The sequence below is a fragment of the Anopheles coluzzii genome, chromosome 2 (genome assembly GCF_943734685.1).
Source record: "Anopheles coluzzii chromosome 2, AcolN3, whole genome shotgun sequence".
In the NCBI taxonomy this organism is placed as follows: Eukaryota; Metazoa; Arthropoda; class Insecta; order Diptera; family Culicidae; genus Anopheles; species Anopheles coluzzii.
Genome location: NC_064670.1, coordinates 14,744,334 through 14,769,122, shown reverse-complemented (window position 1 = coordinate 14,769,122; position 24,789 = coordinate 14,744,334). Strand labels below are relative to the sequence as shown.

Here is a 24,789-nt window from a genome sequence, read left to right as displayed (position 1 = left end):
GGAGGGCAGAAGTCTGTTTCCTATGAAAAAGCGGTGAAAGCGTTCACGAGAAATATTTCTCTTGCGCTGATGTTAGCAATTGATGACAACAAGACAATATTGCTGGGAAAAGCCAGACAATCTCGGTCCATTATTAGGCTGATTCTCGGAACAGCCGGGGAAAACTGGGAGTTCAACACCAGCCGCGAAATTGGAATTCTTGATTGAAAACGCCAATGCTCTTTGCTTTAAACTGCTGGCCTGTCCCTGTAGACAGCAAAGGAAATGGTACAAAAACTAAGGCCCAAACAGCCGGGACTCACCTCCACCGGTCCATTCCACATGTAGTGCATGCCGACGGCGGCCGGATCGTGGTGCGGGTTGGACGTCATGTGCTCGGCCATCACCGCGCTCATCCAGTGCACCAGGCCCTGGGTCGGGTTCTGGCCCTGCACCCCTCCCGGCACGGGCATCTGGTTAAAGTTCGGGATAGCCGTGGCGGTCGCCGTCGTGCTGCTGGAATCGGGAGTGGCTCCCTCGTTGGCCGCTAGGCTCGAACCGGCGGACGGTGACTGCGGTGGGCCACCGCCACCACAGTTCAGCGCCCGGCACTTGGTGTCTTCCGGGTGCCGACAGTTGCCGGTGCTCGAAGACGCCGGCCCTACGCTGGACTGAGTGCCAGAGGATGTCGCTGCTGCCGCTGCTGCTGCCGCCGCCGCCGCCGCCGAGTGGGTCAGATGATGGGAATGGTGCGGATGGTGATGGTGGTGATGATGGTGGTGCGGATGGTGCGGATGATGCAGATGGGGCGGCGTACCGTGGTGGTTGTTGTTGCCCTTCGTGTAGTCGTTGTTGTTCGTTGCCTCCGAAAGCCACGGGAACGCGTTCGACGGTTTCTGAAGACGGAGTGGGAAGAGAATGAAAACAATGTTTAATGTGTGCGTGTGCGGTTAATTGGATGCTGGGAATCAATTGGCGAATGATGGGATTCACACATGCTGCTGCTGGCAGCTCACAAAAGGTGGGCTGCGGTGTGGACCGGGTGTTTTAAGCCTGTTAAGCTCATTATAATAATGGAGCTTAAAAGGGAGAATGACGAATTAAAGATGAATTTCACAATGGACAGATTTAATTTGCTTTTCGCGCTCTTATCGATAAAATGTAACAAAAAAAAAACCCGGAGAAACGATCCAAAAACGAAACATTTATTTATTGAAAGGAAATCAACAATTGTGGAGCAATTACAGCCGACTGGCATCATTGTCTTCGGAAACCACAGTAACCTCAAACTAACCTCCAGCATTTCATCGGCCGTGTCAACATCACACCCCACTTCCGAAGCGGCCCCGTTGCCACCGTTACTTTCCTGCCGGCCATGCGGAGCGGGCGCGCTTGGGAACAAACACTTCTGAAGCTGGCCCACACCGGCAAGTGCCGTCTCGAGTGGACTGGACAAATCTTCCGCCTTCTCGTCGATTCCGGCGTCGTCGCCGGACGCGTCGGCTTCAAAACCGTCCGAGGCGGGCGCCGGTACACGATGCCGCTTGGTTGGCCGTTGCTTCTTGAGCAGATTGGCCGAGGCGGCAAACAAGTTCTGGTAGAATTGGGCCCGCAGTATGAACGCCGACTTGGGTGGCATTTCCGTGTCCGTGGTGTCGTCGTCCTCGTCACCATCATCGTCGTCGGCGTCGTGATGGAGGTGGGAGGAGGTGTTGGTTAAATGTTTCGTGCTGAATTTGGTCTGTGTGGGACACTCTTCTGCGTAGCGCAGTGGACGCTCGCAAGAATCTTGATGATCGTAGCCATAGCTACTTCTGGTTTTGGTGGTTTCTTTGTACAGCATCTCATCGGTTTGAACGGGAGATAGGCGATTGTAAAGATCGTCTTTAATGCGCAGCTTTGACGACGTCATCGGTGTAGAATATAGCGCGAGCCTTGGATTCACTTGTAGGAACTATTATTTATTCACGTTGGAGATCGAACAGGGTCGATCCCACACACTTTATTTCTGAGCTATAAATACAATCTCACGCTTTCTCTCACTCTCTCTCTTTATCTCTTTCTTACTCTCTCTCTCTCTCTCTCTCTCTCTCTCTCTCCTTTTCTTTTCTTCTCCCTCAAACTCACTTTTACTCACGATTCCACACGCCTGGTGAAAATACTTAATAACACTCGCTCACTTTTCACACTCACCAACTCACCACTGGCTCACCAAGGAACTAACTCACCAAACAGCCTACGATTGTTGTGTTTGCATTTTAAGATGCTTCTCCTTGCCCCCACTGTATAAACACACCACCATTCACCACACTTCAAAGTGACCACAGAAATGGGGGGGGGAGGATAAGGACTTTCGCTTTTTCCGGTCACTTCTTACGATTTACTCGTGCAAAGAGTAAAACTATTAGAATAATGTCGGGCTCGCGTAATCCTTTCGGTTGCTTCCCTCCGTTCTCTCACGTTTTCGCACATGGACGAGGAAGTTTTCCTCGTTGAAAGTTTTTGGTAAACTTTACCGACCTGCTTCTGCAGGAAGTTAGTTTGGCTTCCGGCAGTTCGGCTATCCCAGTGCGTTTCATTTGCGGCACGGGTATTAGTGGACCTGGAGGGCACAGCGTATGACACAATTTCTATTTCCGCATGTTGAATGAAGGTTTCTGCCCCAGATTAGCTTCCGCATTAACTGAGCACAGTACAGAAGATGTGTGCTAAACTATTTCCGTCACAACAGCGCACGGGTAGCGTTGATTGATAAACTATAAAGGCTTGTTGGGTAACACTTAGGAACTGTTGGTTTCGCTTGCTGTGGATCAGTGGCCGCGTTTATGTGTGTGTGTGCATGGGTTAGTCACTTCACCTTCGCAGTATCACACGGTTCGCTTAGGGAGCGTATAGTAGGAACGTTAAGTTGCCGGGTTCAGGTTACGCGTCTCCGTTCAGCCACAGCTTAAGGCACCGACTGGCGATGGTGGAAATGGTGGAGCACGCGCGCGTAGTTTGTCGATCACCGGGTACGACCGATCGCACACATCCTTGCACATCGAGCTCTGACACAATTGCCAAACGGCCACGGAGCGCGCAGCGTCACCGCGATGCTGTCCATATCGGCGGAAGCTGGCAGCAATAGTGGCAGAAACAGCAACAGCAGCATCGGCCACGACCAGTACGACAACGACGGCGACTACGACTACGACCACGGCAACGACGACCAGAACGAAGCAAACGTCTTGACGCTCATAACACTACTTCTATTCCTGCCATTTGGGGGGAGAAGAAGGTGCTCGCCGCTGCTCAAACAAAACCGAGAAAAATGCTGCGAGAAAAATATAAGTTTTATATATACACACATATATTTTCTTCTTGCTCGCAGCCACCCAGTAAAGGCGGACGACTGTGTGTGGTACGACCGCCGTCTTCCCCTTGGCTCTTGGGTCGTGTATTTTCTTTTGTGTGTGTGTGTATGTGCCGTTGTTTTGTGTTCACTAGGAACCCGCCGTATGCACAGTATTGGACTGGCCTCCGGAGCTAGATGGGATGGGGCCGCTTCCCTCGAGCTTCCCGTTTTCCCTTCCCCCTTCTCGCGCAGCGTGTGTGGGAGGGGGGGGGGGGGAGGGGGGTGCACGGGTTTGAGGATATACGGTTCTCTCCGTTCGGTGTGTGGCTGTGCTTTATTTTTTTGTGTTCATTTTATTTGCTCCTCTTGTTGCTTTCCTTCCACACTACCCATTTCTTTTCGCTCGTCCATGGCCACGTTGTCGCTACATTCTGTGCACTGGCGGAGCTTGTATGTGTGTGTGTGTGTTTTTTTTTCTTCCTTTCTGTACACCATGACTCCTTTTCGCTTACTGCTGCTTCACTATCTCCATGTACGAGCTAACTCCCGCGTATTACGCGCGCGCTCGTCTGACTGAATAGGGGCAAGGCGGAGGTGGAAGGATATGTGTTCCACGGGGTCCCCATCCCTCATCCTCTCCACCCTCAATCCTTTGCCGATCTGCTGCGAAGTCCTTAACCCGGGTATGATGTGTTTTTTTCTTTTTCTTCTATGCCGCCCTCCTTCCCTTGTTTGTTGGCACTGCTCTTGTGGCGCTTTTCTTTCGTATGTTGCACTCCCTGCTGCTACGGCTGCTTTCTTTCGACTGGGTGTGTTGTTAGCTTTGGCCACCCACGATGCCCTTCGCGGTTCCTTCGCGTGCACGGTGTGCCGGGCATCTTTTCTGTACTTCCAGCAAAACACACGAAAAAAAAAGAAGCCATAACACCACATTCACCAGCGACTGTGTATGTGTTGTATGTGTCTAAAAGGATGAACGCGTTTTTCCCTCATTTCTTGCTTTCGCTCTTCTCTAGGGCTTTCTCATTTTCTTCTCCCTTTTCTTTTGTTGTTGTCGGCGATTTGCGCTTTTTTTTTTCTTTGCATGTTGACTTGTGTGTCTCTATGTGTGTGTGTCTGTGTGCTTAAGCTACACTCACTTGTCACAGGTTCTTTTGCTTTCTTTACGAGTTTTTTTCTCTGCTTAGTCCGCCGACTTGCCTTTCCACCCGGGCAGGTCCTTGCGCTTGGTTGGTCCCGCTGCACCGTAAAGCGCGCATTTTCTCACACACTCTCTGCGCGCTTAGCGCGCTCGTTTTGCTATACTTCCGTGTGGTCCATCGGTTCACAGCTATCCATCGATACGAACGCTTCTTTGCCAGCCGCCAGAAGCTGTTGATTTAAAACTCGTCGAACCAACCAACCCCTGTGTGTATGTGTGTGCAAGTCCCGAGGCTGTATGTGTGTAGGGCGAGGGAGCTTGTGTTTTCTTGTTTTTCCTTCTTCTCCTACAAAGCTCTTTTCTTGGTCCGAGTGGGTGGGTTGGTGGTGATGGGGGAGGGTTATTTTATTCTTGTTGCTGAATGATTTTTACTCTCCTCCACACGGGCTGCTCGTCCTTGTTGCATGCAGAGCACGTTTGCATTTGCGCGCCTTTTTCCCATCGTGCACTGCTTCCCCCCCCCCCTCCCCTGAAGGATGGTGGGAAGAATGTTTTATGTTTTTTTTCATTATTACATTGTAGGATATGTTTATTGTATAGTTTTGCTAAGAGCTTCCAACACATGCTTCTTGTGGAGCGAGTTGAAGAGTATCACTACAAAATGTTTCAATGTGTGTATTTGTATTCAGCTATTACTTTTTCCGCTGAAGTTGTCTCCTGCCTGCCGTTTTTTTAAATTTCATCATAAAGTTAGTTTTGGTTAAAGTATAAATTTGATATTATTATTTTATGTTTTGAAAAAAATGCCCTTCAAATAATATTTTGATTGCATTTTGATACACTTCTGGCGTTTTGTTCGAAAACTCAGACCGATGATACAACTCATAATAATAGTACTGATACCAAAAGGAATCAGCTCAAAAAGCAGGAAGTAAAATAAAATATAAAATTGGTTCGGCAAATCCTTATGTGCTGCAGTCACCGATGTGCATTTAGCCAGCGAAAAAAAAATAATAAAAAAGGAACCAAAGAAAAAGAAAAAAAGAATCAAGAAATGCATTGATATAGTGTGTTTTTCTGCTTGTCTGTCTGTCTGCACGTGTGTATGTGTCCGAGAAGGATACGAAGATGTGAACACTATCGAACCAAAAATAGATTGCAGAGCGCTCGGCAGCAGGCAGGACTGAAGCAACGGGAAACCGAAGCAAGCTAGCTACAGCTTGGTACATACCACTGTTTCCCTGTGAGACGGTTTAAGATGCTCATAAAAACATACGAAGAAACACGAACGTGAAATGGAAAGCTTAAGAGCAGTGAACAAAAAAGTGGCTTGGTAGTGGCGTGAGGTAGTAGTGTGTGCAGAAAGAAAAAAAGATCCCATTTCGGAGTTGTTGGGAAAAATCGTAAAAATGAAACATATTCTGCGCTCCAAACTGAGTGAGGTGAGGACAAAGATTGTGATGAGGTGGAGGATAGTTTGAAATACAAATTCGGGGAGAAGTATCTATTCCATTTATTTGTTTTTATATGGTCTTACTAATGCGTAGATATCAAACAAAAAAATGCACAAAATTTTTGGTTACTTGCTAAATCGTACACATGTTAGTTGAAACATACTAGAGTTAGCATACTAGAGTTAATATTAGCAACACTTTTATCAAAATAATTTGGTATAATTTAATCTAAAAATGTAAATTAATTTTAAAACATGTAAATAACGTATGTATACATGTTAAAATTTAACTTTTGCCGTTAAGTTCAACGGCCGTTAAACGCGCCAAACATTGAATGTATGTTAGCGCCATCTATTGATTTTTATATGAAACAGCCCACGTACGCCTGATGGTATGCAACTTGCTATACAATGTTTTCTACCAGGCAGGGGCTCTCGTCATCGTTGAGGGAACTCATTATGAGATGGTACTTCATTTAACTTTCAAAATAGTATGTTTAATATTAACCTTTTACTTTAATTTTCAACTTCGATTGCGTATTGCACAATTCAAAATGAAAGTGAACAATTCAAGGACCAATTTGTTTCACCACGATGTGAAAAATGAGTTTTTTTTACCTCTTCTGCTTAAATGTTACTGTGCCTTTTATTATCTTACATCACCCTTTTCTATTATCCTATGCTACAAATAGACACAACTTCCTTAATGGATCAGCGTCTTTACTTTACTTTTTTGTTGACATTAAACATGCATGCTTTGCAGGCAGATAGAAGACACCTTAATTACAATGTTTAAATGCATCCATTATATGGATGTAAATTCAAATCATTCGCTGGAGTTGTTTTTGTTGCGCGATACGCGATCAAGGGTGAAAAACGCCACCTCAACATAAAGCAGTTTCCTTTCGATCCACGAAGATAAGATAGCAGCAGCAATCGTTTAGAGAGAAAACAAACCAAATAGACAAGACGAAAACAAAAACAAGTCAAGATAACTGTCTTACCCAACACCATAAATAACGATGCAATTGAACGGTGGTGCGTTAGGCAGGCGTTGGCGATCTTCTGTTTCGTCCCGAATCCCTCTTTCTCTCCTTAGGGTGCCCACCCTGCCGTTGTGCTCTCCCGTGCTTCCGCATTTATGTTACGAAGCAAAGTTGCCCCGTTTGCCACGCGTGATACGATGCGTGCAGTGCATTTAGAGTGCAAAACGTCGCGATCGCCACTTGTGTTCACCTGTGCCTGTTGCTGGGACGCGAACCCAGTGTCGCCGTCGGTAGGCGCCATCATCCCTACGGAGCGAGTGCCTTTCGATGTGTGTGTATGTTAGTAAGTGTTTTTTTTGTGTTCGTCAATTCAATCGTAACATAATATGAGCAAGAGAAAAAACACTCTTAGTTGATGGTACGTCTTATCTTCGATCGATTTGGAGCGTCCAGAAAGGGGGTGCTGTTTGTAACTATTTTATGCGTTCAGCTGTGTGTTGGTTGTTTCTTTTTCCCTGCTTCCTCTCGATGCTACTTTAGAATCTCTTTACCATCATTCAACTACAATCCCTTCGAACGTCAGACGGCACGCTCGGATCGTATTTACATTTTAATCAAAAGCCGTAGTTGTATGCGCGAGACATGCTAGGTTACATAATGATTTCATTCCATTTGGTCCGTTGGCTCGGACGGGAAGACGTTATGCGTTTAATACAGATGTAAAAGGATTAGGGTAAACGGTGATAAAGTAGATGTATGCAAAAACGCAAAGCGAAGAAGAAAAATGCATTCAAATGCAGCATATCAGTTGAACTTCATTTGAGTGAGATGTACATTCTCCCTTAGCTTCAGAGAAATTTCTTCAAAGGATTTCATTTACTTGCAAAACATATTAGCACACAATTGATAAACTATTTAGACATTTAATTGAAAATAGAAGTATCATCTCCTAGTACAAATCCTGCTCAGTGAGTACTCAGTGAGTTCCTAAGCATTCGTTGGGCACTTGCTGCTGCTCCAAAGCCGAACGAACATTCTCTCTCAATTCCCACCGGGGGGAAAACTCGGAAAAACTCTCTCGGGAAAAGCTCACCACACTTTTGTGACTCTTTCTCCGTATGTCTAAACTAAGGGCGTGGCTTTTCATTTTGCAAAGGCCCCCCAAAAAAAACAACAACATCAACACTCACCCCAAAGCGTATTGCTTTTGGTCGCTATGCCCGAAAGGAAACGTGTCCTGGCAGAGGAACAATTTGGCACTGTTGCACCCCGGGTTTTGCAACCCATTTGCACCACGCCTTTATTTTCGCAACTCACTAATTTGCGAACATGCACAATTCTAACCGAACAATGCCGCCAGCAAATGAGGATGCATGCAACGCACAAAGGAGGGTGTCTTTTTTTGCTGACTGCAGTTGCAGCGCATTTGCCGCCACTGTTTCTGTCTCCTGCTGTGTGTATCCCCTGTATTCGTTTGCTCCTTTGGATGTGTTGCACACAGCGAGTCCTCGGCACGCACCTGGCATGACCTGGGAAGGTTTTGGTTTCGTGCCAAGATTTGCACTCATTACAAGCAAACCGACACGCCATTTACGGGGTTAATAAAGAATGGCAGCATTTAGCTTCCGTTTTCTTATCTCTGGGCTTGTTGTTTTGTGTGCGTGTGTGTTACCCTGTGTGAAGTGATTTTAATTCTACCCAAAAAGACCACAATTTCGTGAACGTTTGTTTCCCGCTTTTTTCGAGTGGGAGAGCTCATGGTTTAGGAAGAAAGCTTCTCAATGAGCGGTCAGTAGCATAACGATCGGTATTTCCACGTATCATTAGCTGTCTGTCAGATGCTGCGGTCACATGGGCAAATGCTGCTAAATGAGCTGTCGAAATGTGTGTATGTGCATGGTTTGGTATTTTTCGAAATAAGTACACCAATTTCTGGACGCCGTGCAACCGCTCGCCCGCCCAATGAATGGAACGCTTTTAACAGCTCTGTGGTTTTTGGCTGGTGCCAGCAGCTCCTTTCAAGCACAGGTGCCCAGTCCAGTACAATGGGTTCGCTTGGATTTTTCGACCGTTGGACGTTTCCAAGCAACTGGTACCGGCGAATGATTGCGGTTTGGTACTTTTGCAAACGAGTAATGTCCAAGAAATGCTTCCGAAAGTACGGTGTAGCTGCGCAGCTAGGAAACGTTCGCTCCACAATAAAGCATGTCGGGCAGCACGAGCGCACCCGGCAATGGGGACCCCTGTATCCGCAAGGATCCTGCTCAACCGGCTCCGGACACCAGGGCACCACCGTAGGGTATGGGGCGGAAACCGAGCTCTGAATTTCAAATCAGTTCCTAACGTCCCCAACTCCCCGGTGTCGCTTGCAATGGTGTCTTTGGTGTGCAGTTGTGCAGTTGCGCCGTGCAGTTGGCGAATGGGACATAATTTATACACCAGACGGAAGACATTAGTTCCCGAGACGCGAAGAGAGTGAAAGAGAGTGAGCGAGGCGTGTGCTCGTTGGACCAACACGCGTCCATCGGCGGGGATAACTTGAAGAGTGCATTTGTTTTTCCATTGCAAACTCTTCCACAACTCTCCTCCATCCGCTTAACGATGGCTAGGCCTTCAAGGGGTAGCACTCCGAATCACCGAAATGGGGAAATAATTGATGGGGGACGTTTTTCACGGCTTTTCCACAGTTTGGCGCTTTAAGTTAAGAGCGCATTCCCGTCCCGAATGTCCCGGGTACGGTGCTCGCCAGCGTCGTGCACAGCGACGGGACTTTCTTTGTGACAATTATTGCATTCCTCTGTCACGTTACACCGCACCATCTCCTTCGCCGTCCCAACGTATTGCCAGGTGGCACAAGCTAATAAACCGTGTGTGGTGCACATTTTTCCACGGAAATCGGTACACTTTAGCGTCCCAGACAGGAAGCGTCATCCAAGACGGCTTCCGATTTCCGGTGCATTTCAATCCGGCAGCACGTGGAAAACGGTACCAACCACTAAACCAGACCACAGAAAGGCGAGAGGAGGGCTGGTAGTGGGTAGTAACAATCATCATTTCATGGAACCACGCACTGGAAGCGGGTCAGAAGTGCGGAAAAAACGTGTCGTCGGTCGGTTGCGGCGGTTAAACGTTTCGGTCAACAAGATCGATCAGTCCGTGCACTAATCATGCGCAATTTTTCGATCGGCTGGCCCCGTGTTCCGTTCGATTGGCGATGCAATTGGCTCGGCGGTGGAGCTGTGGTGATGTGCACTCGGGGACGACAAACAATGCGGTTTACCGGTGAGCAGCATCCTCATCTAAATGATGCTCCGGATGCAATGTGAGCGTTGAAAGTGGGGGACTGGGTAGATGCAGTTAGGTATAGCGGGTTGATGCAATACAACGCTGATTGTTTTGTTCGCGCGTGTGTGTGTGTGTGTGTGTGTGTGTGTGTGTGTGTGTGTTTGTGAAAGGAACGGTTCATTCATGGATGCATCGAAACCACCATCTCCGGTCTGGGGTGAATGTGGGATGCGAACGAATACCTACACTGTTGGCCGCAAATTGCTGTTGTGATGACGTTGGGTCCGTTGTTTGTTCGACTACAGTTGTGATTCGGTTTTCATGGTGATTGAAAGATAAAGTTGAACAGAATGGAGCTTGTTTACACATGCGGAACGCATCTATTTGTAGTGCAAACGTTTGTTTTAGAATCAAATTGTGATACAATGATTTCGAAGAGCTTCAAATACAGTGTGATGTAGCGAGACAATCGTATCCTACAATCACTAGATAAAGATGGTTTAGAATAGTGAAGATGATGATCTTTGTTAAGAGAATACTAAGAATTTCTATGCCATTAAATTTCAATGATGACATAACTCATATCGATCTACATTTTCTTAAACAATCTACTGAAACTATATATTGTTCAAAGCTTTGTTTATTCATTAAAAAAAATCAGATTTAATTGTTAGGTCAATGTGTAAGTTTGTGTATGAGGTCGAATGTACAGAGGTTTCAGGAGTTGGATAGAGACTTAGATCAGACATTAAACCTCCCTATAGTATCTCGAACGCAACTTTTGAGTTGACAAATCAATTAATCTTCTAGACTCTATCAGCAATTAAACTATGCTCATGAAAGTCATTTGATGAAAACCAATATTAGGTTGGATACAATAAACGTAGTTTAATAACACTTCCCAAAGAGGTGATCACACTAATGGCAACGAAGAAAAGTATGATTTAAGCACTCAAGACTTTGATGAAATGTTGAGAATTTCTCACGATTTATTGGTTGCTTCCCGTAATTTGTCGGGTTCGTCTCAGGATTTATTCACCATTTCTCACATATATTTGGATCGTTCCCACGATATATTGGAATCGTCCTTCTGGATTTCAATACAATTGTTCCAAAAAATCTGTAAAACGCCCAATGCATCGTGAAAAGCCCTGTAAACACCCAAGGATAGTTTGTAAGATGCCAATTCTCAATGGAATAATGAGGTAGTTTCAAAGAAGTGATGTTGTCCACTAATTCAATTCGAAGATTCCTCAGTCATTTCCTTACAATGGGAAAACATGTCATAACAGCATCACCTCACATTGCACTTTTTATTGCGCTTTGGATTGTGAAATCCTGGATCTTCGTCGGCATTGCCAGAACACTGTTCTATCACATGCTTTTCATTCCATCTCTTTGGCTGTCCCTTCGGTGACCCAAAAATAATGATCGAATACAAATTGAGGCAACAACACACAAGAAAACGGCCAAAAATTGGTTCACTGGTGAAATAAAGCCTACCATCAAACAAGCAAACGTGACGAAGAAAGTGTATCAAATTTACTAACTGCGTCTCCTCTGATGCTGCTGTTGCTGCTACGGTGGATTTGCATTTCAACTGCACGGCCGGAAGTACGGTTATCATTATTCAATAAAATAAAACGCTCAATAATGAATGGCAGTGGCGCTGCCACACCACTACATTTGCACAAACTAGACGTCCTTGGAGGGAGGAGGCAGAAGAGAACTGCCGAAACCGAAGGGGATAGCAGGAAACGGATTCCCGAAACGAGAGAAAAACAACGTTACGTACAACGAATCAATTCTGCGTCTTCTGTAGAAACTGAAGAGTTGCAGTGAACAGGAAGCCCTTTGGAATAGAAGAAGCATTGCAAAAAAAAAAACGACCAAAGCAATAAGCAAGCAAGGCGGATTGGTTTTGCATTTTTCCTTTCCAATGTCCGGAAGAGCGAAACGAAATGCAAGGACGCCGTAGAACGTACACCGGCAGAGGACGGACAATTGCATACCCCCGAACGACAGTGGAGTGAGATTGTGTCTTTTCAGGATTGCCAATTTATTGTAATTCGTATTTAAACCGTTCCTAACGATATGCAATTTACGAAACTCCACCGTGCGGCCGGCGGGAAAAGTTCGATCGGGTGGCCTAATGAGAGGCCAGGGCGGGCCAGGCCGTTTTGCCGTTCCCGTTCGTTACATTGCAGCAAGCTGGCGAAATCATGCGCAGGATCCAACCATTGAGCCTCTCCGCTGAACGATCAGGTGCATCAGGGCGTCGTTTTGGCCACCGTGCAGGCGCAGCACAGGCGCGTTCGCACGATGAAGTCGCTCGGAAGCGGCTGACGCACCGGGACAGGACAGATGCTGCGCCGTGCAATTACGCGATCGGCATGAAGATTTGCGACTGCATCTGACGTTCGGCACTGGTGTGCTTGGTGTGTAACGACACGCGGCAACGTCTTATTTGTGGACGCGTTGTTTAACAAGTCTTCACCCAAGCCACCACCAAGGGTGAGTGACTTCTGAGCTGTGGTGACATTGGCGACATTAGTGTTGTTCCTGTTTTCCCTCCGCTGGCTCTTTTGTTGATGTCATAGTCCCTGGGTTCGGTTTCCAAAGTTATTTCTAAAGCCACTCCATTGTGATATTCTGTGGCTTTTACACATTGTGTGTCCCCTATTGTTCTACGGCAGGGCATCAAACTGGTAGCCCCCAAAAGTGAGGCAGCAAAATTTCACTGCAAAGATGGCACGCCGCTGCTCGAGTGGCGATCGATGGGATCCATTCTTTGCAGAAACACCCACCGTGCGGAGTTGCTTCACTTTTCGGACGTTGTGCCATTTTCCATCGTCGCCTTGTTTTTGCGTCCCCTACACGCGGGGCTACGCAATCCGGTATCCCTTCGCACGCTGACAAAACAAAACCCCCGGATGAGATGAGATGAGCGGCGAGATAATGTTTGTTCAATGTTCTGGCTTTGGTCGGGGCCGGGGTTGTTTGGGGTGGATTAGGATGAGGATGGGCTTTCCTGTTTTCTTTTTTATTTGATTAATTGTCTTCGATGCTAATGATACGATGCTTTGTTTGAAGAGACTTGCCCAGTGTGAAACAATCGCTGCACGAGCGCGTTGGGTTTTCTGGGTCGTTGATCCATCTTTTTTCGGGGGAAGAAAGTCAGGGTGCGTTTGAGAAGTTAGGTCGAGTAATTCACGCAGAATGCACCTTTGGAAAATTGTTGATAAAGATGTTTCCCGCAAGAAAATAGAACATTGAGAATGTTAATCGATATTTCGAGAATGGAAGCAATTATGTGCGTCTTTTTGTTTGATATTCTATACAGAACAATGCAGAACAGCAGTTCAGAATAAGCTAGTGTAATACTTGTTTGAAAATACTGTTTTACAGATCTTTGAATTAAACAAAATTATCATGACTTCTTTTTTTCTTTTTTACTGCAAATTTAACTTTAACCTTATTCCTTACGTACGAGAAGTGTCCTATCAACACCAACAGTGTAAGGCAACAATCAACATCAACGATACGCGCTCGTCATGTTGAGCAGAGCTCAGTACAGCAGCATCCGTCGGGCCACGTCTTTAATGTTTGATTAACGAACCTTGTGCATCGGGACGACGCGGAAAGCCCCTGGAAACGCCCATAACGACTCACCGGAATTGAGTGAATGACGTTGACAATCCGCCAGCACCCATCACCGATCCATCCGTGGTGTTCCAGCTCTCCATTACGTAAAGTGCGTTTGCACACGAATACGTTCCCTGCGGCGGAGCGACGCAAGGAGTGCAAAATAAGAAGACAAATTTCTTTTCTCGTTGCTTCTCTTCACCCCCTCCCCTCCACCACATACTTAACTTCCTCCCACCGTCAATCGATGACAGTTGCACGATGACGGATTTACGCGGCGGATTGCCCGGCGGAATGATATATTGGTTCGGGGTGCGCCCCCAGTTTTGCACAGCTACGCGCAATGCCTCGAGCATTACGGTCGGATTGTGCACTCTTCACGGCATTCGGGCATACTATCCTTAACCTTGCCGATGGATGGTGGTGGCGTGGAAAACAATTAATCAGAACAGGCCACACAAATTCCGGCTGATTTCGAGTTCCGGGCTGCTAATCGATAGTGTTATGATGAGACGGGATCGCGGCGAATTGTTCTCTCTCGCAGACGCTGAGTTGATAATTATGATGGTGATGATGGTGCTGCTGCTGCTGCTGCCGCTCACGATAATGATTATTGTAATTAGCTGTGGGACTTTCGAAAGGAACGCAATCGTTGCGCTATTAAAAGGGCAAGTGGAACTGTTACATGGGTGCTAAGTAAGTGCAATTTAGAAGAATAATGGACATTGTTTTATGCAGATGAACTCGAGCAATGTCAGCTCGTTTTTTTTGTTTCGGCGTGGCAAACAAGGACTAAATATGTCCAGTTTCAATCAGACTGCCATTTACCGCCCTGCTCTGATGTGTGCCGGCATGTCGATGATGAAACTGTGCACGGTTAAAACTTAATCCCACACTTAACCACTAATCGGGCGGCGAGGCGCACAAAATGGTGCTAAAATGAGGCTCATTTTATCACGTACACGTGCTCGATTATGGACCTGATTTTCCTGGGCAAGTACATCGAAGGTGAGGAAAATTAACTTCACATCGTCGTTTGTGGAGTGTGTGTGTGTGTGGGCAACAGAGGTGTCGCCTCATCTCGCGAACATGCAATCGATGGCACAATTATGCAAAATTGATCGCAATCCATTTGCATAATCGGTATGCGATCGCAATGAGCTTTAATGCAAAAGTGTCAAGCTAATGAGCGGGGCGGTACTCTTAACGTGTGAGTGTGTGTGTGTGTGATTCCGTGATTGCATTGCTGTCATTAAGTATTAATAATCTAGATGATATTGATTGGCTACAAGCTGTTAATTAGATGGCTCCGAGTATGAAGCACGAAGAATGTCTTAGATTTGATTATGTTGACAAAAGGTTCAGTTTTGATAGATTGATAGAAATGATCAAAGAGCCTTAACAGATAATAGCCAAAAGTTTTATAAAGTTTATTAAAATATAAAATTAATAATAATGTAATGTTTAAAAATGGAGCAAACGCTCACCTTCAGCAATCCCACTACATTTCGCACAGTAATTGATGGACGGCTTCTCAAGCACCGGAAAACATTCCGTGCCATTTTTGGGGTTAGAATACGCCAGCAATGTCCACTAATTGCTCTATTGTAGCAACCATTTATTTCACGGCAAACGATTTGAAACATTCGCCATCACAACCAATCTCCGAGTTCAACCAAATGACCAATGGGCTATGCCACAGAAGAAGAAAAACAACAACCCTTCTGCCTCTCTCTATATCCCATTGCTCAGTGCCCTACCCTGCTAATTGTTTGACCGGTACGGGCAACATTCTAATGAGCAGTTTCGGTCACACTCCCCCAGTACCCGAAAATGGACCAAGAATGCATTCACCGCCCATAGAATGCACACTTCATCTTGCGAACATCCCCGCAGTCCGAGGCTCAAAATGTGTCTCGTTAGCAAAAGGCACATCACCGCCATTGTGCCTACTGTTGGGGTGGAGTGAGAAGAGAGCGGTTTGGCGAGGATGCTGAAGAGCTAATTAGGGGTGCAAAAATGCCCGTTCGAACCTTAAACAAGCGCGATTTGCACCGAATTCCCCACGTGACGTGCGCGTGATTTTGCACGCAACACAAAACACAACCGAACCGCGCACAGAACGCGTCCATTTTCTCGTTGTTTTTGTTGCTGTTGTTGTTGTTGTTGTGAGGATTGGTGATGGAAGCCCGCCTCAATTGTGTGACTCTGGCCAAAGATGGAGATTCTCGGTCACGAGCCACCCAGGAAGGTTTGCTCTGGAGCTTTCCGAGCCATCACTGGGCGGGGAGGAAAAAAAGGACATCACTCGCCCCAGCCAAATAAGCACCGGGCACAATTAACTCTTCGGAGAGCACGAGCCCCGAGAGTCTCGGTTGCGTATCGGTGGCGAGTGTGAGTGGCTTCCTGTAGATTGTCCACCATCCCGAACCATTATCGCCCCTTTTCGCGCACTAATTATTTTCCCATAATTGAGATTTGTGCGTGTTTGCAGACGCTGGCGTTCTTTACTTACACTGTGTAGCAAAACACTGCTTTGGCCTTAAAAAGCCGAGCAATTCCGTACCGAGCGGTATTAGTGGGTTCGGTTTTTACTTCCACCGCACAACGACGGCACTTCCAATTGAGCCCATGTACAATTGACACTTTGTGGGGAGTTTGATGGTAATTAAAATCAAATCACCCTTCGATGGTGTGTGTGTGCGTGTTTGCCGCCCAGTGATCGCGATCGGGGGATGCACTTCCCGATGGTTGATGATTAGCTGTGCAATTCGTTTGGTGGACGGTGGTTTCCCATTTTTGGGACGGTGCTCGCGATTTTAATTAATTGCTCTGTTCAATCGAGCATGGGCTGAAGCGGGAACTTACAAGGGGAAAAAGCACACACACACACGTACAGAGCAAACACGTGCGTGTCAATTAATTGAGCCAGTGTTTTCCTTTTTAGGGGTTATGGGAGAACATTTTACTCCCGTTTACCACTCCCCCGTGGTGCCGGGCGAAGAATGCCGGATGGATGTCACCCATGATGTCGCATCTGCCGTGCGAAGCCGTTGGAGTCCATCTCCGGCTGCGTACAGTGACCGTGAATGCATTTGCACCACCGATAGACAATCTCGTTTCGCACCGTGATGCGCTTGTGGTGGTCTGTTGGTGTGCGCGCTGCGTGCTAATGTCTGCATTTGGCCACACAGGCCGCGCACCGAAACCGATCCGATATCATTACGCGCGGTTGACCCTCGCCTGTCTTTGATTGGTGAACAGTGTCCGGATCCCGAATAAGGCACCTTCGCCTACGAGTGTGACTCTCTCACTCTGGCTCTCTCTCTTTCTCTCTATCTTGGATGGGGATCGGGGTTTTACAGCTCGACAATGTGATCAAATCAATCGCAGACCGAAATGAACCGCCCGGTAAGGGCGACCCATACCCATGATCTAGTCGAACCGATCGGGTGGACCGGATTGGGCACCACCGAGGTTTTCCTTCGCACCATCGGTGGGCATCCGACCGACCGTTCGCTGACCAAAAATCGACCACTCATTACGGCGAGCGAAGGGCGGGGTGGGATGGAGTGGCCACAACGGTACACGGCTGCTGGCCGTTTATGGAGTGCCCGGGATCGATTGAGACAGTTTTGATTAATTACTTGCGATCGCTGGAAATGGGGAGGCTGGCAATCGTAGAAAGAAAAACACACAGCCCACCACCCCAGGCGCAAGTGCGCAACCAGTGCAGATGGCGGTGCTGGAATTAGTGCAAGAATGCAATCGATAATTGCAACACGCATCCGCTGCACACTCACATGCATGCATGCTGATGCTGCTGCGGCGGGGTAGGAGTGGTGTAGTTTCATTACCGATCGGCCAGCAGCATTCCGGCCAATCGTCGGGTTCGTCCGGAGGCGTTGAAATGTGTCTTCGGATTGTGTTTTATGCGCGCGGTCGATGGTAACGTTGTTAGGCGCGGTAACATTGGTTGAGACAGTGTTGATTTATCAGATTACAAGCGTTTCCCATAAGGGTAGCGTAGAATAGATTTGATAAGTTAATTACAAGCTTAGGTGTAACAATGAACTGTGTCTGAACACCAAATAAAGATGTATTTTTGTGTGTGCTTTGAAAGGGTACACGCAGTAAAGTTATCGTTCAAGTGACTCACTTATCAACCACTACAGCATCCGGACACTGCAGACTTGTTAGGGGGGCCAGTCAGCCTTATTGTGCATGTATTGATGTCATCGTACCCTTTTAAAAATGACCCAAGAAGCGATGCTACGACCAACCGGTGTCATTCTGATGACGGATTCAGCTCATAGATACCGTCACGTTTGCGTATTCTCTTTTACCCTTCCACACACATTGAATTAATATCCTGGCAGAACGTCTGTCTTTTCAGCGCTGGTAACAGTTCACGGTAGAGTCCAAAACTTAGAGCCTTATTAGAGTATCGGAAGCTAATTTCGACCTTTACGAAACGAATAAACTTTTCATGTCTTTGATGCAAAATAGATCTAACGTTTAAAAGACTTGAACAGCAGGACAATTTTACGTTAGTTCTTCTTAAACCGTAATATAATGTTCTTTGCAACCTAACCGGTCTATTAGACTTCTTAATACTATTGTGAATATAGGAACAAACTGTATCGTTTAATTCAATTTTGTTCTTACAAGCGCTCTCGCCCTTTATCGTACAACAAACTTCAAGGATTTTGCATTAGACTTCAATTTGCATAAAACTTTCATCATTTAAAGCTCAATATCCTTCAGAATATTTACCAAATCTTCAACATATTTAGGATGAAAGTAGCAGCTTATTAAAAACAATGCAAGTCCTGCCAATCTTTACAGCAGCAAAATAATCGTGCTCATCTCATTTTGTAAACCATTTCGTTAAGACTCCAGACTTCATCTTCTGTACTCTCGTTATCCTGCCACAATGCCACATCCTTACATCATTCCAGCAGCACTTGCTCAACAGTCCACCACCAATCAACCACACTGCTGCGCACTTTAGTTCGGCGATTGAGTTGTCTTTAAGAACATGCCATCAAACTCATTGCTGTTGCTGCTGCTGATGCTGCTCATCATCATCATCACCATTGAACGGCAGGCCGTGGTGTTGCTGATTGCGTCACCGCGTAAACGGCCCGCTTAACGACGAATGTCATCAGGCACGAGATGACGCCGCACGACTATGTATTACACACACACCCCTGGTTCGGCAATCAGTTTGCCGTCGCCGCCACGAACTAACTGCACCCGCCAATGACCATCATTACCGGCGATTACCAATCAACCGAACGAAGCATCGAACGATCGATGCAAGCAAACAAAAAAAAGTGCATTTTGCTTGCGCATCGTTGCGTCGGGGCGCTGATGCTTTCTTACATTACGCGTAGCATTCTACCGCGTGGAGATGATGTTCCACAAAGTCGGTTGTTGTTTTCGTGCATAAAAAAATAATGAATAATGCTAGCAGGTGGTCTGCGCCGGGTTAAGGAGGTTCCTCTCAGATGAATGTGACAATTTGTAGCTCAATAGAACATAATGTTTAAAATAAAAGAGCATCGCTTAAATGGAACAAAAAAGCGTAAATTGATAAGAAGCTTTTAACTTAATTTTCGCCTTCACTCATCGACATCATCTGTAAGCAATCACGATGTCAACGGATCAATGCGTCGCTCACAAGCCCAGTGCCGCAGCTATTGCTTTCATATGCGTGTGCGTATGGCTTGCTGATATGGGAAAGGGGGGAAGCGGTTTTCCCACCGGCTCAAAGAGCTGCTCATTAATTTCTAACATATCATCAACACATTTACGGGCGACATGGTTGAGAAAATTTATTGCAGCTCCCGCTCCCGCGCCTCGCGTCGCGTTTGAAAAGCCACGTCGACGTAGCCCTCGAGCGACGCTCGGGCCCAGAAAACCGGCCAAGAGATGGAGCCGGCGTTGTGTAGCATAAAAAAGACAAAAAAAAGTTAGAACGGGTAAAGGAGCAAACGTAAGAAGAAAAAAACGCGCTTTGGCGATGATTTATGTGAGTTTATGTATGTGAATCCACACGTACGCTGCACACGGGAGTCGAAAGGGCATTTGTGTGTGTGTGTGTGTGTTTTTTGTTATGCTACTTATATGCATACTGGCATTTTATTCAAAATTTGGGTCGGCTTCCGAAAACGTGAAACGATTCGCAAACTCTTTGACAAATGGGTTTAACAAATTTTCGTACATCCGCCTATGCCATTCGGTGCATGATTTTTCCCTCCCAGAGAAAGAGATTATTTGGTTCTTGGTCCTTAGTTTGCCTCTTTTCAGTTTTGACATCTTTATCATAAATCGATTTGTACGCGGTAGCATGGCAGCGCGTTACGACGAGCATTTACATAAAGTGTTTTTAATGACGTTTGCCGCGCGGGAAGATGCTTCGCTGCGTAAATTCAAGCGCGACCGATGTGTTGTGACACATTTGTCATAATTCTTTGACAGTGTAGGTGACAGTGGTGGCTGGAGGTAGAACTATTATGAACGCTAATAAACCTTCGCACGAACTGTATTTGTATATCATTAGATGTAATATTCAGAATTACTTGAAAATTATATAGATAAAACAACACGTGCAATTTTGTATTGCCTATCGGGGTGAATGATTATCAAATTTAACAGCAAATGAAACAATGTAAATACTACTTTCCCACTACAAACAGCTAACGAGCGATGGGTGCAATTGCGGCGGCAAAACACCTCATTCCCGCAACGGCATTTGCTTTGAAAATCGTTCTTCTCATTACACTCATGAGCATAATTCGCTTATTCACACAACAGACAAACGCACCAAAACTGCTCCACACAATGACCGGGGGCCCTCGCTTTGTCAAAAATTATGCTTCCGATGCACATCCGGTGCAAGCCCTGATCGGCGAGAAGCTACCTACAAAATCGTTCCGTGCCGGTGTGTTGTTGTGCCCGCCGGGCGAATTTGTCATTACAAGTGTTGGACCTGCCAACTATCTCATTAGACACCTCGCCGACCATCGTGTAAGGGCGGCGGTGGCTTCCTTCGGCCGCCACCGCCACTAATGCTGTGCGGTCAATTGATGGCAAATGACTGTTATTATGTGCATCGGGGCCGGGGCAGGATTAATTTGTGCCGCCCCACGTATCTTCCCCGGCCGATGCCGGCCGGCAGGAGCATTTTAGCGCGCTTAGCTCACAAGCCGCCGGCGCACTGCACTACACAGGGGTGTCACTAGCGCACGCGAAAGCGATGTGCGTCGCCGTACCGTCCGTTGCGAGCTTAATGTTTATGATTTGTTTCGCTCGCTTTAGTGCGCCGGTGCGTGTTGATGGTGTTGGAGCGTTTTGCAATGAGAATGAAGTGCAGTGGTAGTGGGATTGGGCAAGTACATTTGGTCGGCGGTCGGTTGGGGGTGGCCCATTTCGTTTGGTAATTATTTAGCTGTCTAGACAATATTTTGGGTATTTTAATGAGGGAAAAGGTACATGTACGTTCCTTTACAGATTAAAACTCCTTAAAAATCTGTTTTACCAAAAAACATTAAATCCATGAGAAGAAAGCAAGGAATGTTTGAACCATTACGCTTCGTTAGTTATTAACATAACATGCATTTAAGAAGTCTTACAGAGGTTATGCAATAATTGGCTTTAAAACATGAGTTCCAATGAAGGAAATAACGAGACACTTCACTGAACATTTGCTTTAATTATCAAATTAAAATATAATGATTGCTTGCAAACAAGTTCGTAGCATAATGTTGCAGTATTTTGGCAATAGCCTACAGTTTTACTGCTGTCGTTGGTAACCATTTATTAGCAACAAAGACAAACATGCATGTCTCATTACACAAATGCTGCAGAATTTAAGAATGAACTGCATTCGAAACCCCACCGCTGGACACACTCCATCTTAAGGCGCAGTAACAACACCATGAAATACGTCCAACGTGTGTAATCCAACCCCCCGGCCACTTCCTTGTGGTTGGTAGCGTCGCAAATGTTGAGACAGCGTTGAGCGTACACCACCAATGACCGAGTCGTACCGAGCCGAAAAACCTTCCCAAAAGCGGGGTAAGGGTCTGGTTCTCAATCCCTGCCCGATTTCCTGCCTGCCAAAAGCACGGCTGCCAAAGAAAGGTCGGTTTGCAATTTTTAATGCTGCATGCAACTCATGAATGCATAAACAGTCCGAGTGTAAAAGCAGCAGAACCATGACGATTCGCACCGGTGGTGGTGCCGTGACAGGGAAGTACTTGTGTGTACGTAGTTTGCAGTTTCACAAGTTGCTACTATTTAGGTTGTCCTTTGGTGTTTCCATTCCCCCCTTTTCCGTATTACACACAATTAACATATCCATTTGGCTAACCGCCAACACACACACCCCGCGATGTGTGGTCCGGTTTTTGGCTTTTTTATGGTTCAATTCAACCTCTACCTGGACATTCCTCCCTCCCATCGCTTCCTCTTTCTGCAGGCTGGCCCAGGTTGGGCACTCGTGGTGTGTTTCCCTGCGGCCACAGCAGAGAGTGGTCGCAGGAGCTGGCTGGCGTGGTGTTGTACGCGTCGAGGAAGGGGTTTAGAAAGTGCGGGCGAATTCCTTACGCGGTTCGCTTTGGCCCGCCCGAAAGAGATCCTTGCGCGAGTGGGGGATGGGTGTTAGGAGGTTGCCGCGGGGGTTGCCGCTGGTCATGTACACCGATGGCAGAGCGATGTAGATCTTATCGGGTCGATTGGTAAATCCTCGTTAGCGCTTCGTTTGTTCTGCGGCTGTTCGGTTGTATCGATACGCTTTACGCGAGCTCGCGCAATGTCCTCGCCGGGGCTGTTTTGTGTTGTGCCGCCGCCGCCGCCCGACGTTTAGTTGGACGTCTGATAAGGTGGAGGGATGTATAAACGTCGCTTGGGGATAGCGTAAGCGCCACTCGGGAGGGCCAACCCAGTCAAGCAGGGTTAAATGGCAAACATTGCTCTAATAGTGTACATGGGGTAAAACGATAAGCAAACCTGTGTATGCTGGGAGGGGTTTCCTTCATGTTCACATCTACTGTAAAGACCATGTAGCTATTTTAATTTAGAACAGGATAATGAGTAAAATAATGTTAGCTAATTGATAGGAATATATGAGTTTAAGTTTCAAACGATAACAAACCACTCCATTAACATGGAACAATATATAAGGTAGCAAGTGGCGTGTCTTTCGTGTTTGATTTTATGCTCACGATTGCAAATAAGCTTGTATAAATGCCGTTCCATATTAGTAATTAGTAACGTAAAATCCTAGGCACGTTAATTGTCTCACTTAGCATTACACTTTTTTTTTGCACATTTACATAGCACACGTACGAGCGCAATCCTTCGGCGATGCTTAGAGCACACTCAGTAGTTTACTATTCTGCAAGGTGTGCCACGCGTCAAATGGGCGTTCAACTCGTACGATTAGCACATACGCCAAGGATATCCCGTCCTAAGCAACGCTCTGCCAGCCATGATGAAGACAGCCACAAACGTACTCTCCCGTAGATGCTCACCGAAAAGGAGTGTCCGATTGCGCAACCATGAGGTGTGATGGAAATAATTGACTCGATTGAATTGCATTGCGCGAGCCAGCTGCCGTCGCACGCACTGTGTGAAGGCTGCGAATGCGTTAATGCGCACGAACCCCAAGCCCAACCCATTTACACGCTCCACAAGCGTTTGTCAAAGCTGTGCCACGCTGTACCATGTTTCTGTGCCTAGATGGTCTCGTTTCGTCGCTTATTTTCCATCATTCAATTATCATAAATCACTGCGACGTTGCGGTTGAGCCGTGTTTACTCGCCGCACAACTGGAAAAAGGGGGAATCGCAAAGCACGGTACCCATTTTCCACACGTGATTATCATCTCATTTGGGGCGAGTTTTATTTGAATAACATAATCGTGAGTGTGTGTGTGTGTGTAGGCAGTGCTTTTTATCGACATCAGAATCAGATGCGACACACAATGTACGGATCTGAGCAATTCGCTCGCCCAACCCAAACACTGCCATTAGGTGTGAATAAAAGTGGTCCGGTCGAGTTTTTTTATCGGTACCATCCGGCTCATTAGGCACCCGATGTCTCACAACAGACCAGTGGATGGCCGGAACTGCACTTTGGCATCTGTATGACGAGTGTAAAAACCGTGACCGACCCACCAATGTCATTGTGTGGCATCGTGGAAGTGACGTTGTTACTAGAGAAGCAGCACTATTACTGTTTGTTTGAAGAGGGAAATAACAATGAAATAGTTAAATTTACAACAAAATTGACCGTACCGGCAGCGTTCTAGAATCCGGTTTTAATCCTACACCCTCGGAAGGTCATGCTCTAGATTTTTACCGCCAGCGCACGATAAGGTGCCGATACCTGACCACCTTTGTGGCTGGGCCCGGAACCATAATTGGTTGTGCATTAAAAGCGGTGCTCTTTAGAAAATTAGTTTTCCATTGCATGTAAAACGAGCCTACCATCGCTTAATCGCCCCATACTTAAAACCCCGCTTTAATTGGGTACTGCTTGTGTAATGTTACCTGTCCGCCCGGCCACCGTACGGGCCACTTGCTACGTTGCTACTGACTGTTTCATTGCCTTGCTTGTTTTTTTTGTTGTTGTTGCACCGAACGCACGATCCACGAATGTTCAAAATCCCATTTGTACCGCAGTCGCGCGCACGCGGATTTACCTTTCGCGATCGTTTATTATCCAAAAGGGCACGACGGCCGGGCGCTACTGGAAGTAACATACACACACACACACACATGCACAAACTGCTGCAACATGAAGAGGGTAATAATTTTCCCTTAACCTTAACGCTGCTAAACATCCGGCGTCCGTCCCCGGACCGGGGCGAAGAGTAAGAAGTGGTTGGTAGCTACATCCCAAGTTCCAGCATGGGCTCGACGCGCAATGCGTTCGCGAATTTTTCCACACGATC

The 24,789-nt window shown here is 46.6% G+C and overlaps 1 protein-coding gene across 3 annotated transcripts in view; it reads right to left on the bottom strand.

Moving 5' to 3' along the window:
* The window catches only part of LOC120951496 (zinc finger protein rotund), a 49,590-nt gene that overhangs the window by 22,753 nt on the left and 2,048 nt on the right, over positions 1-24,789 (bottom strand). For 2 of the 3 annotated variants that reach the window (XM_040370260.2, XM_040370261.2), the window contains exons 1-2: positions 1,274-3,424; positions 303-875 (exon numbers count right to left, since the gene is read on the bottom strand). In XM_040370260.2, the coding sequence (XP_040226194.2) occupies positions 303-875; positions 1,274-1,891 (1,191 nt within the window). In that variant the 5' untranslated portion in view covers positions 1,892-3,424. Of the gene's footprint in view, positions 1-302; positions 876-1,273; positions 3,425-24,789 lie in introns of those variants that run through there. The other variant, XM_040370262.2, reaches the window with a different exon arrangement.